Consider the following 18922-nt stretch of genomic DNA (forward strand, 5'->3'; position numbering starts at 1 on the left):
AAGTAATTTATATTCTTTTTATCTTACTAAGTCAATTTAATTATATTTATATGTTTGTCACGTGTAATTATTAATTAAATTTAAATAAGTAAACATATTTTTTTACATAAACAATTTTTAATAATTTTATTTTTTTTATTTTTTTAAAATGTCTTCTAATAAAGAGAAATAAATTTATTTTGATATTTTCATATTTTATAATAAATAATTAAAAATAAAAATATTGTAATTATAAAAGATTTTAAATAATAGAGCTGAGTCAAAATAATTAATATATAATGATTGATTATAATTTATAACATAAATTTTATATCGTATATTACTTTTTTAAAATTTATAAGTTTATAATTTTATATATAAATTATTAAATAAAATAAAATAAATATTTTTATATATTTAATTAAAAATAAAAATAAATTTCATTCGTATTGACTTTATTTTAGTATATGTCACATTTTAATTCATTATAATATATTTCATATTTGATTGAAAACTAACTTTATTTGTACTATACTCATTATAATATATATATATATATATATATATATATATATATTCAAGTGTTTATTATCATTTTTAAAAAAATTATAACAATAAGAAATTAATATATTATGTTATTTATATTTAAAATTTAACAGTTGTTTTTTTGCTTTTATTTAAATTAATTAATGTTTCTTTAATTATTTATTTTATAAAAAATTATTTATTATTATATAATTAATTTATTATTATTAATTATTAATCAAAATTATAATTAATAAATATAATACATTAATTTAATTAAAAAAATAAATGTAAAAATTAAACTAACAACATACCATAATAAAGTATTTTATAATTTTTTGAAACAATTGTATTTAATATTAATTTTATGATGAATTTTTAGTAGAATTTAATAAATAATAAAACTAGTTTTTTAAATTAATTTAAAAATAATTTAATATAAATTATAGTATAATTACGAGTTCAATATACTTTTTAATTCCTTTACCATAATCTTCAATGATTACTTTTAAAAACAAGAGACTTCAAATTATACTTCTTTAAGCTACATACAATTGCAAACAAAATTAAATATAGAAAAATAAATATAAAATAATATATAAAAATATGATTTTTTTTATACTAGTATAAATTTAAATTTTTTTATATTTAATCTGAACTTTTTATTTAAATTATATTTAATAATTTATTATTTCACTTAATATTAAATATAAATTAAATTAAAAGTTGAGATAAAATATAAAATTTTTTAAACTGATATAAAAAATTATATATATATATATATATAAATATAAAAGAGAGTTTTAGTTTAATTTCTTAGTTTTAAATTCTATTTACATTTTTCTTTTATAAATTTTATAGATTAAACTGTGTATTTCAAATTTTAAAATTACAAAAATAAAACATTAATTAAGTTTAATGGATGATACATCCTACTTATTATTAATATTTTGATAAAAAATAAATATATTATTATTATTATTATTATTATTATTTCACAAAAGGGTGAGTTATTCCTAAAGTAAAACCCTAGTTGGAAGTTAGAAACCAGCTGAGTTCCAGACTTGTTGTTTGGGAAGGTGCTGTTTGGTCTGATTGAGCCGTTACTGTCGTCGGCGGCTGCAATCTCGCCGTCACCGGTGAAGCACTCACCGTCATCGGTGTGTGTTGGTGTTCTTGTATCATCTCAATTCACTTTCGTTTAGGCTTTTGTTCTTAGCACATATCTGAAAATAGATATTGTGTTCGTGTTCCATTTCGAGTTGCTTAGAGACTGAGACCATTGCGCCAATTGAAGCTAGTCTCGTGCGACTCTTGCACGTCCGCTACCACAGTAAGACATTGTTGTGTGTATCAGATTCTGTATGTGTGTGTTTGCATCTTCCGTGGTTTATTTTTCTGTTATGTTTGTTCTTGTTGCTGATTATTTTGTTTATTGTACTTGGGTTTATCTTTTGCTTGATTGCTGTTATGTATGTGTCAGTGAAGCTTAGTCGTGTAAATAATTCTTCATTGCTCTTGTTATTATTGTTCAATGTTATTTCTCAGCATATTTTTTATGCAAATTTATTTGTATTTTTGTTGAAGGTTTTCTTGCCTCTTTGCTATTTCCTGACTGTTGGCTTGCTGGATCTATTTCATTAATATCTTTATGCTTTCATTTGGAGCTATATTGTTATTTGTTAACTTGAGATTTGTGTTATGTAATTTTAGGTCTAAGACCTAATTCCATGTGCTGTGCTTGTTAATTTAAGCTGTGAAATCTATCTGCATTACTTAGAAGTATAAAAAAGTAGCCCTCAATTTTTCTGTAAAGAAAATTCAGAAAGTTGGATTTAAACTTGTATGATTCATGGATAAACATCTGCCAACACTTTTACAATGAGGAGTAAACAAAATAAATGTGTAACTGTGTAAGTATATAATAGATCATTATCACTTTATGGAAAATGTATACCAACCAAGTTTAGAATAAGTTCTCTTAGCTATCTAGTAACATAAGGTTAATATTTAATTGGGACACCTTCAGGATAAAGAAAAATATAGGTTGGTTAACTACACAATAAGGATCAACAGAACAACCATCATATGTATGAAACAATAAGTATGACACTAATATTCATCTTCTACTTTAAACTTTGAGGATTACTCTTACAAACTAAATAACTTTTTGAAAAAATTCAGGCCATGGCAAAGATTTATCTAACCCCACAATAACTTTGAGGATACTTTTACAAACCACACCAACTACTCATCTATTAAGCATTAACATTATCCAAACTATGATAATAATAATAGTAATATCAGTTCTAACACGGTAATATTTCTGGAAGTAATACTAATTGGCATTGTATATTTTCTGAATTATGGCTGCAAAGAAATTGCAAAAGAATAAAAAGAACTTGCAAACAATGGGCCAAGGACAAAGTCACTTCCTGTTAGGTGGACATTTGGTTGGTTAAAATGCGAGACACAGATTGTAAATCCTTTTTCCTTCTCTTATTCCCTTTATAAGACTTACTATAAGTCTCTTTTATGGAAAAGAAAAAAAAAAACTAAGATCTTGGTAAAGTCCATGCTTAAATTATAATTTGGAAATTATTTTTTGAACTATTTTTTTCCTAGTTGTACTATCCTTTTTGCATTGCTTTTAAAAATTTAATTCTAGAAGAGTATGTAATATATTTCAAAATTAAAAATTTGGAAAAGCTACACTTCCATAATTAAATTCTTGAAAGAATCTTTAATTTAGAGGACTCTTGAACGTATCCTGGGTCATTCATCTTTGTATTTCTCTATCCTATTTCAGTCTTCCTCCATATTGGGGCAAGGTTGATTCTAGGGAATCTTGAGCAGTAAAGACATTATTTTTCTCTTCATATTTTTCTGATCCAGTCTGTTATCAAATTCTTTGTTACATGTTTTGTTAGCTTTGTCACATTGGTGTGGGTCTTTGGGCTTGTTTGTTGCTTTGGTGCTAAGCTTTTGGGTGCCCCATTAACATTGACCAGAAAAAAATTTCAAAATTATTAGGGATCTACTTTTTGTATCTTTTTTTTTAGCTACACCACCCTTTTTTACATCTTTTTGAAAATTTTCAGAATAGAAGATATAAAATGATAAATTAACATAATATACTAATAATTTATTTATTACCATAAATGACATAATCCTCTTAATTTAAAAATAAAATAAAAAAATTGTCTTCCTTTCTCTTTCACCAAAACCCTTCTTCCTAAACAATCCTTGAAAGTTCAGGTTGATGTTTTGTTCTGCATCCTGTTTATAAAGTAGCTATCTGTACTCCAAGCAGTCAAGATGTATAATGCAAACTTGAGGAGAACTACATTCACCTCTCCGCAGAATAGAAGAAACGTATATGCAGTGTGTTTAATTTATGAAGATTTGTACAATATGTAGAGTTTTTCTAGAGTTTTTAATAGTTATGTTCCTCCCTGAAGTGAAATAAATTTGTCTTTCAGAAGAAAGTCATGGCAATGATCCATGCCAGGTCTGTTAGACACATTCTTAGCACCAAAGAGGCAGTTGGGTTTGCATGGAAACGGACTTATGCAACTGGTAAAGCAAAGAAAGGATCTAAAGGGGGTGGAGCTGCTGATGCACCCAAACAATCAACCCTTAGCAAGGAAGTCAAGTCAAGCACAGTTGTAGGTGCCAACATTCTCAAGGATGGAACTGATCCAAAAATCCTGCCTGATTCAGAATACCCTGACTGGTTGTGGCACCTGCTTGATAAACGCCCGGCTCTAAGTGAATTGCGAAGGAGGAATATTGAAACACTACCTTATGAAGATCTAAAACGCTTTGTTAAACTGGATAACCGAGCAAGGATCAAGGAGAATAATTCTGTCAAGGCAAAGAACTGATTCAATGTTCGGAAAGAGAATTTTGGGGATGAAATAACAGTGGAGTTGTTTCCTTTTCTTTTCTTCTATTTTTTGTGTTTCTCTTACCTTCTGGGATTCCTTTGAGTAAATTGGCGTGCATATGTTCAAATCATTAAACGGAACAAAAGCCAAATAATTGCATGATTTAGCACTTTTTATTTTTATTGTTCTGTTTGTCCTACTTCTTTTCTGTCTGTTATTCCTTGGTATTTTTGGTTGATTCAACCTGATTATCTTTGTTGATTGAAAAGAACTGTCAATAATTTTTTCCTCTCTTTGCTTAACTTGTTAAGACTAATTAGAGGGTTCTTGTATAAATGGCGAAGAAACCCCCTTCCCCTAAAATTCAAAGGATTGTGGTAAATAAGAACTGGTAATTTGTATTAATTTACGTTCAAGAATGATTTTTATCTCAATACGAAATTGGATAAATCAAGTGTTGTCGTGACTCCGGAATGGTAGTTGTACAACTGTGCGTGTCGTTTTGCTTTCATTCAAAAATCACGTTGTGTAGCTAAAAAATTGGATAAAATTCCTCTTCAGAGTTAAATATCACTGTCTAAGGAACAATTTGTTTAGAGGAAGATCAATTTAGAATTTTAGTTTTTCTGTTAGAAATGCAATGAGATATATAGTGAGAGGAATAATACTAACGTATTCTTTTAAGCACATCTTTTGTGTTTAGTCAGTTTCCTAAAAGGTAAAATAATTTTAAAAAACATTGATTTAGGAGCCAAGTATTTAACTTTTTAAAATATGTATTAATCACAAGTAATATGTTAAAGAATATATTTAAAAAAATGTCACTAACATTTTTTTTACGCTTTACTGTGATTGGCATTACTCCTTTTATGTGATTCTACTTACAGAGGGGTACATTGTTGTTTAGAAAGTTAAACTAGTTCCACCATGCAATAATTGTTTAGTATTCTATTGCTTCTTGTCTACATGGGCCATAGTTTTGACATTGCTATCGAACTTCATGGGTGGATGCCACCATCTCCTGTCCCCCGGCTACTGAACTTAACCAATGGGGGATCAAATAGTATCTCACTTTTGGCGGTTTACTAAAAATGCATATTGCTATTTCCCTTTTCTATCATTGACATGGTGGAGCCCTCTGTTCAGGATTAGTCATATACTGGAATGGGTTTGGTGAACTTTTTATTTGCTTTATCTAAAATGGTTGTACTATTCTAATTTCACTTTTTTTTTTCAATAATTTATAAACTAAATGGTTGTACTATCTAAAACATTTTCTCCTAGTACACAAGCACCAAGTGTGCTTCTATCTTTGATTTAATGTATGTTAAATTTATGGAGTACTTCAACTTAAATCAAAGAGGGATTCACTTATTACTTTTCCAATTTATACACTATATCTCTTTAAAGGAGTCAATTTTATTTAAGAATTAATAGTTATACCGATGAATATAATGTGTATTGATCACAATTTAGTGGTCCCTGTACTGTACTTATCCCACATGTTAGACGGTATAGCGTGGTAAGCATGCAAGGATAAATGATAATGAAGTACTGTAGGTTAAAAAATTATAAACGTAAATTTAATTCAAAAATTATAATCAATAACATTAACATAAACATGAATTTATAATCGTTTAAATATAAATTGAGACTTACATTATCGATCACGTGTGTTTAAATTTATGTTAAGAAAATAATAAATATAAATTTAACTTAAAAGTTATATAACTAGTACCATAAATAATCTTCTATTTATACACAAACAGATGCAAAATTAAACACACAATATCTAACCTTGTTCACTAAACGGGATATTGGGAAGTTGTTAGTGTGGTTGTCATGCTACTTGATCCCATGTGAAGGTGTGGTTTGATGACCCCCCACTAAAGGAAGAAAGAGACTAATAGAAGTTAAAAGAGGAGGCAAGAAAATGATACTCTTGGAGGGAGGAATTGGACATGACATGCATCATCATTGTTGTTAAAAGCAGGCAACCTGCCCTATACAGCTTTTGGATGCAGTACCTATGTTAAAAGCTGCCTTTCACATGTTCACTTTTGCTTTTGAATGTTGTGATTCCAAGATCAATGAACATCAATGGTTGGACTAAGGTCACTATTAAGCAAGCACCTTGCAAAGACAGCTCACCAATATCTTTAAACGTAATCCCTGCCACCATCATGTCCTAAGCAAGGTGAACTACCACTATCTCAAGGGATTATCAACCATCATTAACTTACATTAAGGCCATTGCTTCTCATTATGTGTTCACCCATCAACTTGTACGTTTCAGTTGGGTGATAATGTTTGTTGGTTTAGGAGATAATGCTGGCTTAGCTACTACATTTATCTTCAAATATTGGAGGGTTTTTTTCTTTTTAATCTATGGTTGAATTACATTCAAAATGCTAACTTTTGACTTGTGCATAACTTTGATGTTCAGTGAGACATGGGAGCAGAAAAACTAGGAAAATCTGTTAGGATTAGTGAGGTTAGTATTAAACTTAGTAACTTTGATTAATGAACACTCAAAGAATCTCAACACCCCTTTGATATCCGTTGTATCTCTCTCTTTCTCTCACACTCATCATATTATCTATTACTTCTCTATTTCCTTTTCTAATATCTCTTCAAGTGGAGGTATGTACTAAACACTTTTTTAAACATTCTTGTTCAGTAAATCTCTAATTTAGTCTTTAAAACTGTATGAATTAACTTTCTAGTCTTAGAGTTTCTAATTTAACAATAGCCTTTTTTTAATGTAAAATAACATTTAAAAAATAGAGTAAAACATAATTAAAATATTCTTTTACAAAGTCAAAAATTAACAATTTTAAAAAAAAATTAGATGATAATATATCTGATGACAAGAACTATGCTTTCTTCCTCAATTACTGGATAAGATCTTTGTAGAAAAGTAGAAACTTTATAGACGGGATATTTTCAAGAGGAGCACATCAGCCTTGTCCACCACGCGTGCTTGTTTTTTTGTAATTTACACTTCATAGTATGATAATGTTAAATTACCTCATGTCTACTTGTTCGTTACATTAATCTCTGTATTCTTTGTTTAACCATAGAGATAGTCCTAATAGACTGATTAATTAACATTAATTATTGAGTGGTGCCAATGCCTAGTACTTGTTGAAGGAACCGTGGTTAAGGATGGAAATAAATTAAGTCACGTGTGACTTAAATTTTTTTTTAAGTTAACTTAGTTTGACATTTTTTAAATAATAAATTTAATTTAATTTTTTAAAATATTTAATTTAATATATCATACTTAAACTTAAGAAAAAAAAATTATAAGACTTAGTAGAATAAAATATTTAATATTCATAAAATTTATAATAATATATTAAATAATTTTATATAAAAATTATATTATATTAAATAAATGAAATTTTAAATTAAAAATCTTAATCATTTTTATTAGAATTATAACATATTTCTACTCGTTAGAGCATTTTCTGTTACGGATACATAATTTGTCTTATACACATAAAGTTGATCTATATTTGTATTTATTGAATATTTAGTGATTTACTTATTTAAATTAAATATATAATTTTTTTAATTAAAAGGAATAAAAGTTCAAAAAATAATAATTAACTTCCTAATCTAGGATTACAAACACATAATGAATTTAATCTAGGATTACAAACACCTAATTAATTTAAACAAAGAAAAGGAGCTAAGGCGGGAGGATCCTTATTTAAACAAGAAAAATCTACAACAAAATCAAGGCTAATTTTAACAAGCATATCATCACACTTATCCTTAAATATAATGAAAGTGATACATTTCAATATATCATCACACTTATTCCTAACTGCACTAATCAAATTTCACACTTATTCCTAATTGCACTAATCAAATTGAAATAAGGATAGTTACAATTTTGAATATTTAGAACTAATTGCAAGACATCCTTAGTGTCTATTTCAATTCAAATAACTTAGATGTTCTTTTTGGTTACTAACTGCAAGTCACGTAAAAGACCTCCATAATTCTGCCTCTAAAGGGTACAAAATTCAAGGCCTCTATGGAATTCAGCAACAAATTTTCCGTTGTTGTTGATACTCAACATCTTGCACTCTCCATAGCCTAGGACACTGTCCCATCAACATTCAGTTTCAGATGACCTAGGAGAAGGGAAAGCTATCAATCATAGTCTTGAATATAATTAAATTTGTAATTTGAAAGTAATAAATAAAATTATGTAATTTTATTAAAATTATTCAAGATGCTGAACTATTTTTTTAATGACTTATTTAGGTATAAGTCTTTTGACCTTTACAGATACATATTTATTTAGATGATTTAATAATTTATTTATAAAAAGACTTAATAGCCTATTAAAATTTTGAATATAAAGTAGATGATTAAAAATTTATTAGAACAAATTAGACTTTTTAAAAGGTTAAACTAAATTCTTAATAAAAAGTTTATAATAAATAATAGATCAATTTTAAACTTTTAAATTATTAAATAAATCAAATTTATTTACACAAAATTTAATCTATTTTTATCTCTAATTGTGGTTGAAAAGTTTATTAGATAATAAAAAAAATTAAGAAAATCAAAATATTGCCTCACCTTGGCTAATATTTCTTTGGCATTTTTTTTAATAAAAATATGAATTCTAAAGACATATTCTATTAATTAAAATACAAATTAAATAAAAAAAATTCTTTGACATCTCTTTTAGAGTGTATACTATATTAGGGATGGCAATGGATAAAGTATCCGATGGGCACCCGTAAAATTTACCTACAATGGGTAGGGTATTTACCCGCTATACGGGTATGGGTATGGGTATGGATAAAAGCCCGTAAATTTTAATGGGGATGAGTGCGGGTATGGATATCTAAGTACCCACCCCGCCCTATACCCGCATATATATATATATATATGCTTGAACTTTATTCTACAATTATGTATTGAATTTTTGTATTATTATATTACTTATGTGAAGTTATATAAAATTAATATAAAAATATATTTAATAATAAAGTAAACCAAAAAATTTATTTTGGTTTATATTTTTAATAGAAAAATTTATTTACTATTTTATATCATTTAATTAGGCTAACACAATTTAATTATTACATAGTTAATATGAGATTGACTTTTTTTAAAATATTATTTATATATGACACACATAAAATATTTTTTACACAAATATTTTTGTTAATAAAATCATATTGATGTTTAAATCATAAAGTGAATGATAAATAATAAATATATTATAAATATTTTATAAATTTTACAATCACCTACTATTACCGTAAACTTGTTATTTATTAATAATATTTAAATTTTATTTTTTATATTTTAATTAAAAATAATATTTTTTTATGCAACATATGTATTACAAGCACAACTATAATCTATTGAATCTAAATAATATTATTCTTACTATTTATTCACATTCAAAGAAGTTTTTGAAAAGATATAAATATAAAAAATTATTGTTAATTTTTATTTGTTAATTTTTTTCAGATAAAAAAATATAATTTTTTTAATATACACGTATATTTCTTTATTATAAAATTTTATTGTAACTATTTATCTTTTATTCAAATTCCTTCTTTTAAAATTTATATACATTATAAATATTTAATTCACTAAAATAATTTTTTAAAAATTTATATTTTTGATAAAATACTTTCGTATAGTATGAGTTAAAAAATACTAATATTAATATATATATATATATATATATATTAATTATATTATATTATTTTAATTAAATCTATTATTTTTCTTACAATTTCAAATTCAAAAGTTAAAAAAAATATTTTATGTATCCACTTTCTATTGTTAGTATTGAACTTCTCTACTCTAACTCTATTCTCATTCTCAATGTCTGTCTCACTAAAACTTAACAACTATGAAACGTTACTTATTAGAATTAGTTGTCAACGCCGTCACAAGAAGTTACGAAATGATACCACACGAAGGGACAAGCATTGTACAGATCTATTTCGTTGTCGCTCTAACATTACTAATCAATCAAATCTCACACAAGATAAGATTATCACTGACAAATAACTTGTGTGTTTAGTTTTGCTTATTATTTCTAAGAATTTTAGTTTAGAAAATTATTATATTAAAATACATTTAACGTTTATGATCTTTGAATATTTGTTTGTTATCTATGTTTGTACCTTGTTCGGCAACTACATATTAAATTTTTGTATTATTATGCTACTTATCTGAAGTTATATAAACATATTTTTCTTTATAAATATTTTTTTCTCAAACAAGCGCGGGTAATGGGTACAAGACGGGTATGCGGGTACCCAGAGGATACGGGGTACGAGGATTAATATTCATACCCACGCGGGTATGGGGCCGGGTATGGGTATTTTTTTAAAACGCAGGTATGGGGATAGGTACTGTAGTACCCTACCCATACCCTACCCATTGCCATCCCTATACTATATATAAGTTTAATTTAGATAAACTTTTAAAAAATTATAAGATAAAAAAATTAACATAAAAATAATTTTTTTTTTCATTTTGATTAAGAAAATGCTGTGAAGAATCAAAAAGTGTAAATGGGTATAAAAGATTTAAAAAAACTAATTTAAAACATTAATAGAATATAGACAATACAATTAAGCTCTTTTAAATGAAACTTTTCATTAGGTAACTTTATTTTTGACAGAATTATTTTGAAGCATTTTAATTTATGACAAAGTATATAAGTAGTGAAAAATTACTTTGATTTTTGTTTTATTTGTCAATAACTTAATTTTCGTGTGAGGTCTTAATTTAATATTATTGTATTTCTGTTTTTCTCTAATAAAATGATGAATATATTAAAAAAATTTGTGAAAATAAAAATATCAATTATACTATTAAAATTAATACCGTATGTATTATTATATATAATTACTTTTATATTTAGTTACCTTTTATCTTTTTTATATGATTTTATTCCAAAAATATATCATAAAATATAAACAGACAGTTTTAAGTGTCCTAAAATTATTTTCCTAAAAACATAAATGAGCATAAAGTTCAACCCAAGAACAAAAATGCACAAGAAAGTTCAATAAGGTAGACGTTTATTGCTCACGACCTAGTTAATTTCACATGTGATATTTATTTTTTTCCTAAATACTTTGTTTAATGGCACAAATTATCCGTGTATGATACTTATAAAATAAAAGTGTTAATAACATATTTTTTAATATATTTTTAATTATTAATTAAAATTTATTAAAATATTAAATTAAAAATAAATAAAAATATAATATATAAAATTTATATTTTAACAAATAATTAAAATGCAAGAATATATTTTTAGGTTTTTTTTATGGTAAAATTTATAATTAATCAAATTATATGGTTTATTCAGTTCATGTTGGCATGCCAACAAAGCAATTGTTGATTATGCCGACAAAATTTGATTTATTAGATCGCAAGAGCAAACAATTCAACTACTTTAATGGTCGGTGAGTTAGGGAGACTATTATTGAGAAACCCCAAATCATATTTTTTCCTAAATGAAAGTTAATGCTATTTATACACTTCTTCTCTAACCTTTTTTCACCTCTAATCTAATCATACAATATTTTCAATTCCAAAATGATTGTTTTCTGGAAATAACATATGTGATTGTAGACTAAAAAATATATACATTATTTATTTGCATTTTTCTATAAAAAAATTTAAATATTTTTTTAGATTACAAGTATATTCTATGAAAAATAATCATATTTGAATTAAAAATTTGAATTCAAGACTATTGATTAAGTTATAAAAACCTTTTATATTCATATACTTCTTGACAGATTTAGAAACATAAATAAAATTTAAATCCTAGTCAATTTAGTTAATGCTATTTGACAAGTTAAATATTTGAACCCCCCACCTCTGTGATTTATAAGACCAACAACTATCGGCCATATACATATACAGATTGTTTGTATTTTTTTCAAAACAAAATTTGTTTATATTGAATTGATAAATCATAAAGAAGCATTGAAAAAATGTAGATAAAGCAAGTAAATTTTCTTTAAAAAGAAAATGTGAATTGACAACCTACCTATTTTATTTTCATAGATGCTATATTCTATATTATAAATGTGTGGCTGTGTAATGTGTTGCTACGTTGTGATAAAAAGAGAGTCAATTACAATAAAGTTAATAAACTTTGTCCAAAACATTCCAGAGGACTCAGTGCATTATTAGCTTTCCTTTCATCCCAGAAAATACTTTCTATTTTTACTTTTAAAAATAAGAATACTATTTTAATTTCTTTTATAAAATTATACAAAATAGTGAAACAATATTTTTCACTTTTTTTTTTATAAATTTTTTAAAACAAAAAATTAAAAGAATATAATATTTTTAAGTAAAAGTAAAAATAATAAATGAAATTAGAAAATAAATTGTCCAAGTAAAGAGTCCCTTTATTTCTTTGAACACTTGTATTGGGATAGCTCATAAGATGTGGATTGTGGAACTATCACTTTAACCATATCTTCATAGAATATAATTGATTGTTCAATGACTATGATAATTTATTTTATTACAAGTAGCACAAAGCATTTGATGGTACCATGAGTTCTGTCTCTGAAAGTGAAGAAAAATCACCCTTCTTCAGTTTAGCCTCCATAATTACTTCAATATTTTTGCAAACAGTAAGATCTCTTTTTGCATTGGTTCAACTTCCTATTCTACCATCATTGGAGCCAAACCCCTTTTCATTATTATTCACTGTTCAAAACAATAATCATCAATGAAACTTTTATAGGCATCTTAGAGTTCCCTTTAAGATTCCAACCTTGACAAAATTTTCTTGGAATATCACACCCCTTTCTCATGTTATCTTCTGCAAATGGTCTTGTGATCACTTTCATAAAGAATATTATTCTTTGCAGTGCCTGTTACCTTTTCTTGGTTAACTTTGTGAGAACAATTATAGCTGTTTCCTTTTTCATACTATTTACTTGATATTATTAATTATGATCACACCAACAACCCACGTAAGCAACCTCAAAGACCCTTCCTTTTCTTTGTTGTGCTCTTGTGAAACTCTATATATTTAATTGCACAGTGTTCTACAAGAATTTCCCAAGTAGTTCAATTTCAATTTAACCCTTTAATTTATTATTGGTCTCGTATGTTGTCTTCATGTGTATGCTTTAGTGCTTTTCTACATTTCTTACATGTGGGTATTTTGGTTCTCTTTGTACTTGTCCGTTCTGCTGTATAAGTTTTTGGTATTCCTCACACAAGTTCAGTTTTCATTACTCTTTATTGTGCTGCATCAGTTCTATCCTCAATTACTTTGCTTCCCTTTCACTTTTGCAGTCTTTAGTTTCAGTGTGTGAGGTTGAGTTGAGTTGATTTGGTTTTTGTTCTTCTAAGTTTTGTTAAAAGTTGTTAAGGTTCTTTAAATCATTAGTGCTTAGCCTTTGAATCTTCTCAATGCCTCCTACATACTTTCCTCTTCGTTGGGAGAGTACTGGGGACCAATGGTGGTATGCATCACCAATAGATTGGGCTGCAGCTAATGGCCACTATGACTTGGTTCGTGAGTTGCTTAGAATTGACAGCAATCACCTCTTCAAGCTCACTTCATTGCGCCGAATTCGGCGCCTTGAAGTGGTGTGGGATGATGAAGAACAATTCAATGATGTTGCAAAGTTTAGGTGTCAAGTGGCACATAAGCTGCTCCTTGAGTGTGAATCCAAGAGGGGGAAGAATTCTCTCATCACTTCAGGCTATGGTGGATGGCTAATGTACACTGCTGCCTCGGCCGGGGACTTGGGATTTGTTCAAATTCTTCTTGAGAGGAACCCTTTGTTGGTTTTTGGTGAAGGAGAGTATGGTGTCACTGATATTCTTTATGCTGCTGCCAGGAGCAAGAATTGTGAGGTTTTCAGGCTGCTATTTGATTTTGCAGTTTCACCGAGGTTTCTAACAGGAAAAGGTGGGATAATGGAGGAGCATATTGGGGACATTCCTTCCGTTTACAGGGGGGAGATGACCAACAGGGCTGTTCATGCTGCTGCTAGAGGAGGTAATCTCAAGGTTTTGGAGGAGCTTCTTGCCAATTGCTCTGATGTTTTGGCTTATAGAGATGCTGAGGGATCAACTATTTTACATGCAGCTGCAGGCAGAGGGCAGGTTGAGGTGATAGTCTTCTCTTTTGTTTATTTGAGTTTTGTTTCATTTTTTTGAACCAAATGTTTGGGGCTAGTGTGCTGCTGCTATTTTTTCACCTTCTTTCTCATATCCCTTTTGGAAGATTATTATGCTGGTGTAGTAGTAGGGGAGTTTTGAAAGTTCTCAACATCTCAACATACAATGTTTTGTTGGTGTTGATTGAACATGGATTTATTTTCTCTTCATATATACAATGAAAAACCACCTCGCAGAGACTAGTTGGTATGGAATATGATATAACAATAGAAATAATCAGATATTTAGTAAGATCCTTATTGTTGTGAGTAGTTCTTGCATGAACAGTGACTATGTGTATAGGCACAGCTAATTAAAAGCTTAAGATAACATTAAAGTGATTTTTTCATGGAATTTGTTGCCTTTTTTTATTATTCTAATTCATTTTTTGTTATTATTTTAATTCTATAGGCACAGCTAATTAAAAGCTTTTGATTGGTCGTGCCTATAAGCACTGTACTCATGAAAGAATTGCTCTATTGTTGTTGACCTTCACATATTATGGCAATTATGGTCTCAGAGGAGGATCAACTAACCCTTGCTTTTTCCTGTGTCATTTGTTGTGATGCTATGACATCGATTCTGAACTATTCTTGGCTATGATGCAGGTAGTGAAATATCTTACATCATCCTTTGACATGATCAACTCGACAGACCATCAAGGCAACACTGCTTTGCATGTGGCTGCATTCAGGGGCCAATTAGCTGCAGCTGAAGCTCTGGTCTCTTCATTTCCCACATTGATCTCTCTCAGAAACAACACTGGAGAAACTTTTCTCCATAAAGCTGTGTCTGGTTTTCAATCTCCTGCATTCCGAAGATTGGACCGACAGGTTGAGCTTTTGAGGAAGTTACTTTGTCTGAAGAACTTTCAGGTAGAGGATATTATCAATGTAAAGAACAACGATGGTAGAACTGCTCTTCACATGGCCATCATAGGAAACATTCACACTGATCTTGTGCAACTTTTGATGACTGCTCCATTAATAAATGTGAATATTTGTGATGTTGATGGCATGACTCCTCTTGATTACCTTAGGCAACACCCAAATTCTGCATCATCAGATATACTAATAAAAAAGTTGATCTCAGCTGGGGGAATGTTTGGTTGTCAAGGTTATAGTTCAAGAAAAGCCATTGCTTCACACTTGAGAATGCAAAGCATTGGAAGTAGTCCAGGGACATCTTTTAGAATCTCAGACACTGAAATATTTTTGCACACTGGCATTGAGAATGTATCAGATGCTAGTGCTGATCACGGAAGTGGAGGAGTAAGTTCATCTTCATCAGAACACGTTCCATATGACCCCAATGCCATCGGGAATCGGATCTCAACCATTAGTAAAAGGCCAAGTTCTGTAAACTATGCAGCAGCAAAGTTGAAAAGGGCCCTTCAGTGGCCTAAGGTGAAGGACAAGAAATCTGAAGGATTCAAAAAGTCTTTAGATGAGGGTTCAGTGGAATCATTCAAGAAATGGACTAATAGTTGTGATGAAACTCCAACTCCACTTAGACAAAGATTTTCAAATTCTAGGCCATCCTCACTTCCCAACAACAAAAGAACTCTATCTGTGAGGAGTCAACAGTCAAGTCCAAATGCAAAGAAGAGATTTGCTTCAGGACTAGTGCATGGAGTTATGCAATCCACGCCACATGCAAAGGTTTCAGGCAGATCTAGGTCTAGTTCCTTTTCAAAGTCATCAATTTCTTCACCTAGATCAATAGACAAGCAAAAGGGTATTTACATTGACAATAATGACATTGCTGGGCCATCTTGCTCAAGTCAAGTACCACCACCTGATGATGGATCCCCAAAGTTGGTAAAGAGAACTTCTGTTGGTAAGAAGTTGAGGGGCCACTATTTCTGTTTTGGCACACCTGGCATTAATGTCAAAAACTCAGTTCACAGGCAGCAAGAAAGCCAGGCTTACAAGGCTCATGCTGTTGCAGTGGCATAATTGGTGGGCCTTAATTATTTCCTGACCAAGCTAATGTAAAATAAGGAGGGGAAAAGAAACTTGATCACTGTGAAACTGCCCTTATAAGTTTGCTAGGAGAGGGTTCCTTAAGTTTTATAGATTATGTTTTGTTACTTAAGATTAGCTCATCCTTAACCACTTGTTAATGGAAAACTCGTGTTAAAATATTCCTCTTATCATGTTGGCAACAAATTAGCGCAATTTGGTGCCTAGTAATGTGAGAATTAGCATTACCAATGTACTTATATATTTTTGTTAGATGACTGACCCCCAGACATAAGAAATGTATAATGTAAGCATTCAGAGGGGCAAACAAAGACGATTACGAAACTATAACCTTTTCTTACAAGGTGAAGAAAGTTATATGAATCATAATATTATTCACCATGAGACTTATTTTAATAATTTTTTCTAAAATTTTTCTTATCCACTTTTTAACCCCTTTCATATGAATAAAAATCTCACTGATCAAATCACCTTATTTAATTTTTTTCCATCTCTTACTCGGATAACTGTCCCACCAATGTCTTCTCATATACAATTATTTAATTTCTTGTCCATTTTAGTGTGGCAAGCAAAGACAGATAGCAAATAATACTCTTCCACCTAATAATATACTTACTAGATATAAGCATCGAGTGTGGATGATCCAAACTTGGGAGAGCCAATCATTGTAGTCTAGTTCATTAATTAACTATTGTAATGCAATTGTTACAGGAGGAAGAGACAATCACAAAAAGATGTATAGCAACCTTAAAAAGATAGATGATGGTAAGAAAATATGAGAAGACAATGCATGAAAAATCACTTAAACATAATGAGGAGTTAGGAAGGAACTGAAAAAGCTAAAACCGTTTAGATTTTATTGACGTAGCTTAAAAATAAGGGATAAAAAAATAACCCTACAGTTATGAATTAGTAATTTTAATAAACATTAAAGATTGATTAATGGAGGAATCAAACAAATTAGAACATATCATCCAATATTCCACTAAACATTGCAGTGGAACAACTAATAATGACTAACTACAAGGACTTCATTCGGCAAAGGACACTCATCAATAAGCTCAAGTCGTTTAGGCCCAGAGGAAACAATATTCTTTGCTTACAATTTAGGGCCCATTTTTCACACCTCATTTTTTTTCTCACTTTCATAAATTAAATTCTAAAATTGATTTATGTATTATTTTATTTTATTGAAAATTAAATTTTATATAGTTTTTTTAGAGAAAAGTAAAGAAACAAGCAAAAATAAAAAATAAAAAATTACAATCTCAACATGGGATTTGCCTAACATCAACTTGAAGAAGTACTCTCAAGCCTATAAGAGGTGAGATCTAATATTTAAAATCATAATATGTAGAAGCTCTCAACTTAGCTAAAAAATTTATACATGTTGCATTCATGTAGAGTGTGTCTGATAGTGATTTGCTAATCTTTGCTCAATTACTCCTTTTTGCCGATTAGCATGCTTAAGGAAAGATAGAATGATTTTCATCACAGGATTTATGACGTCTATCACGTTAGAGTAACACAAAAGATATTTAATATTTATATTTCAAGTTATTTTCAACCCTTGATGCATGACTATGAGTTTAGCGTGTGTATTGTTAGAAATACCAATGAACTCATAAGCTCTTATAAGTCAATTTCTATTTCTAATAAGAGCATTGAATTTAGCTCTTCTTGGATTCCTCAAGCATCCCATTAACATTAAGATGAATTCAAAAATTTTGATTATCCTCCCAATGAACTCAATGCTCTAAGAGGCCCTGAGATTGCTACACTTGTTCACATAAATGAAGTTGGTTTGTAAGGCTCATAACATCAAGCATAATTTTATAAATTTAATCATTTTTTAAGCAATGCAATCAACATTCGGCCCTCCATATCCACTATAATATAACTAAATGATTCCTTTTATATTGTAAAAATATTATTGTTAAAGGCTCTTTCTTTCCATTAGATGATCCTCCAATATATACACCTTACACCCATAACATATATCCTAAAAATATCCCTATAATCTTGTCTATATACACTTGTAATCTTTGCATGAGGTTTGGTTATAAAATATGTATGGTAAATAAAGAAATAAATCAAACAACTATTGTAAGAATGTTCAATCCTGTAAATTAGGTGAATTGATTATGTTACTGCATTACCCCCCCTCAAGGTGGTGCATAAGGATTGCAACGCCCAACTTGCCAAGGAAAGCTTGGAATTGTGGGTGTCCCAAGGCTTTGGTGAGAATGTTTGCCAATTGTGTATGTGTAGGGACATAGGATGGATGAATATTCCCATTAAGGATTTCATTTCGAAGTAAGTGACAATCCACCT

The 18922-nt window shown here is 28.9% G+C and overlaps 2 protein-coding genes across 3 annotated transcripts; both read left to right on the forward strand.

Annotated features, from left to right (window-relative positions):
- The first annotated feature begins 1545 nt into the window (after nucleotides 1-1545).
- Nucleotides 1546-4558, forward strand: LOC113867909 (54S ribosomal protein L37, mitochondrial-like). The gene is made up of 2 exons (XM_027503419.1): nucleotides 1546-1837; nucleotides 3987-4558. Exon 2 carries the CDS (start codon nucleotides 3996-3998, stop codon nucleotides 4389-4391), a length of 396 nt encoding a protein of 131 aa, XP_027359220.1. The 5' UTR covers nucleotides 1546-1837; nucleotides 3987-3995; the 3' UTR covers nucleotides 4392-4558.
- Nucleotides 4559-12922: 8364 nt separating this feature from the next.
- Nucleotides 12923-16827, forward strand: LOC113867147 (serine/threonine-protein phosphatase 6 regulatory ankyrin repeat subunit B-like). 2 transcript variants are annotated; one of them, XM_027502222.1, is made up of 3 exons: nucleotides 12979-14555; nucleotides 15212-16216; nucleotides 16265-16822. In XM_027502222.1, exons 1-3 carry the CDS (start codon nucleotides 13848-13850, stop codon nucleotides 16559-16561), a joined length of 2010 nt encoding a protein of 669 aa, XP_027358023.1. In that variant the 5' UTR covers nucleotides 12979-13847; the 3' UTR covers nucleotides 16562-16822. The 2 variants fall into 2 exon arrangements, with proteins under 2 accessions (XP_027358022.1, XP_027358023.1); XM_027502221.1 differs by having other exon boundaries at nucleotides 12923-14555; nucleotides 15212-16827.
- Nucleotides 16828-18922: the final 2095 nt, after the last annotated feature.

Source organism: Abrus precatorius, unplaced genomic scaffold, assembly GCF_003935025.1.
Source record: "Abrus precatorius isolate BTA unplaced genomic scaffold, Abrus_2018 Scaffold5, whole genome shotgun sequence".
Taxonomy (NCBI): domain Eukaryota; kingdom Viridiplantae; phylum Streptophyta; class Magnoliopsida; order Fabales; family Fabaceae; genus Abrus; species Abrus precatorius.

Excerpts from the sequence above, each read along its gene's own strand:
- LOC113867147 (XM_027502221.1), top strand. The coding sequence starts at position 13,848 with ATGCCTCCTACATACTTTCCTCTTCGTTGGGAGAGTACTGGGGACCAA. Across the intron at positions 14,556-15,211 it reads CAGGCAGAGGGCAGGTTGAG|GTAGTGAAATATCTTACATC; the intron begins GTGATAGTCTTC and ends GCTATGATGCAG.
- LOC113867909 (XM_027503419.1), top strand. The coding sequence starts at position 3,996 with ATGGCAATGATCCATGCCAGGTCTGTTAGACACATTCTTAGCACCAAA.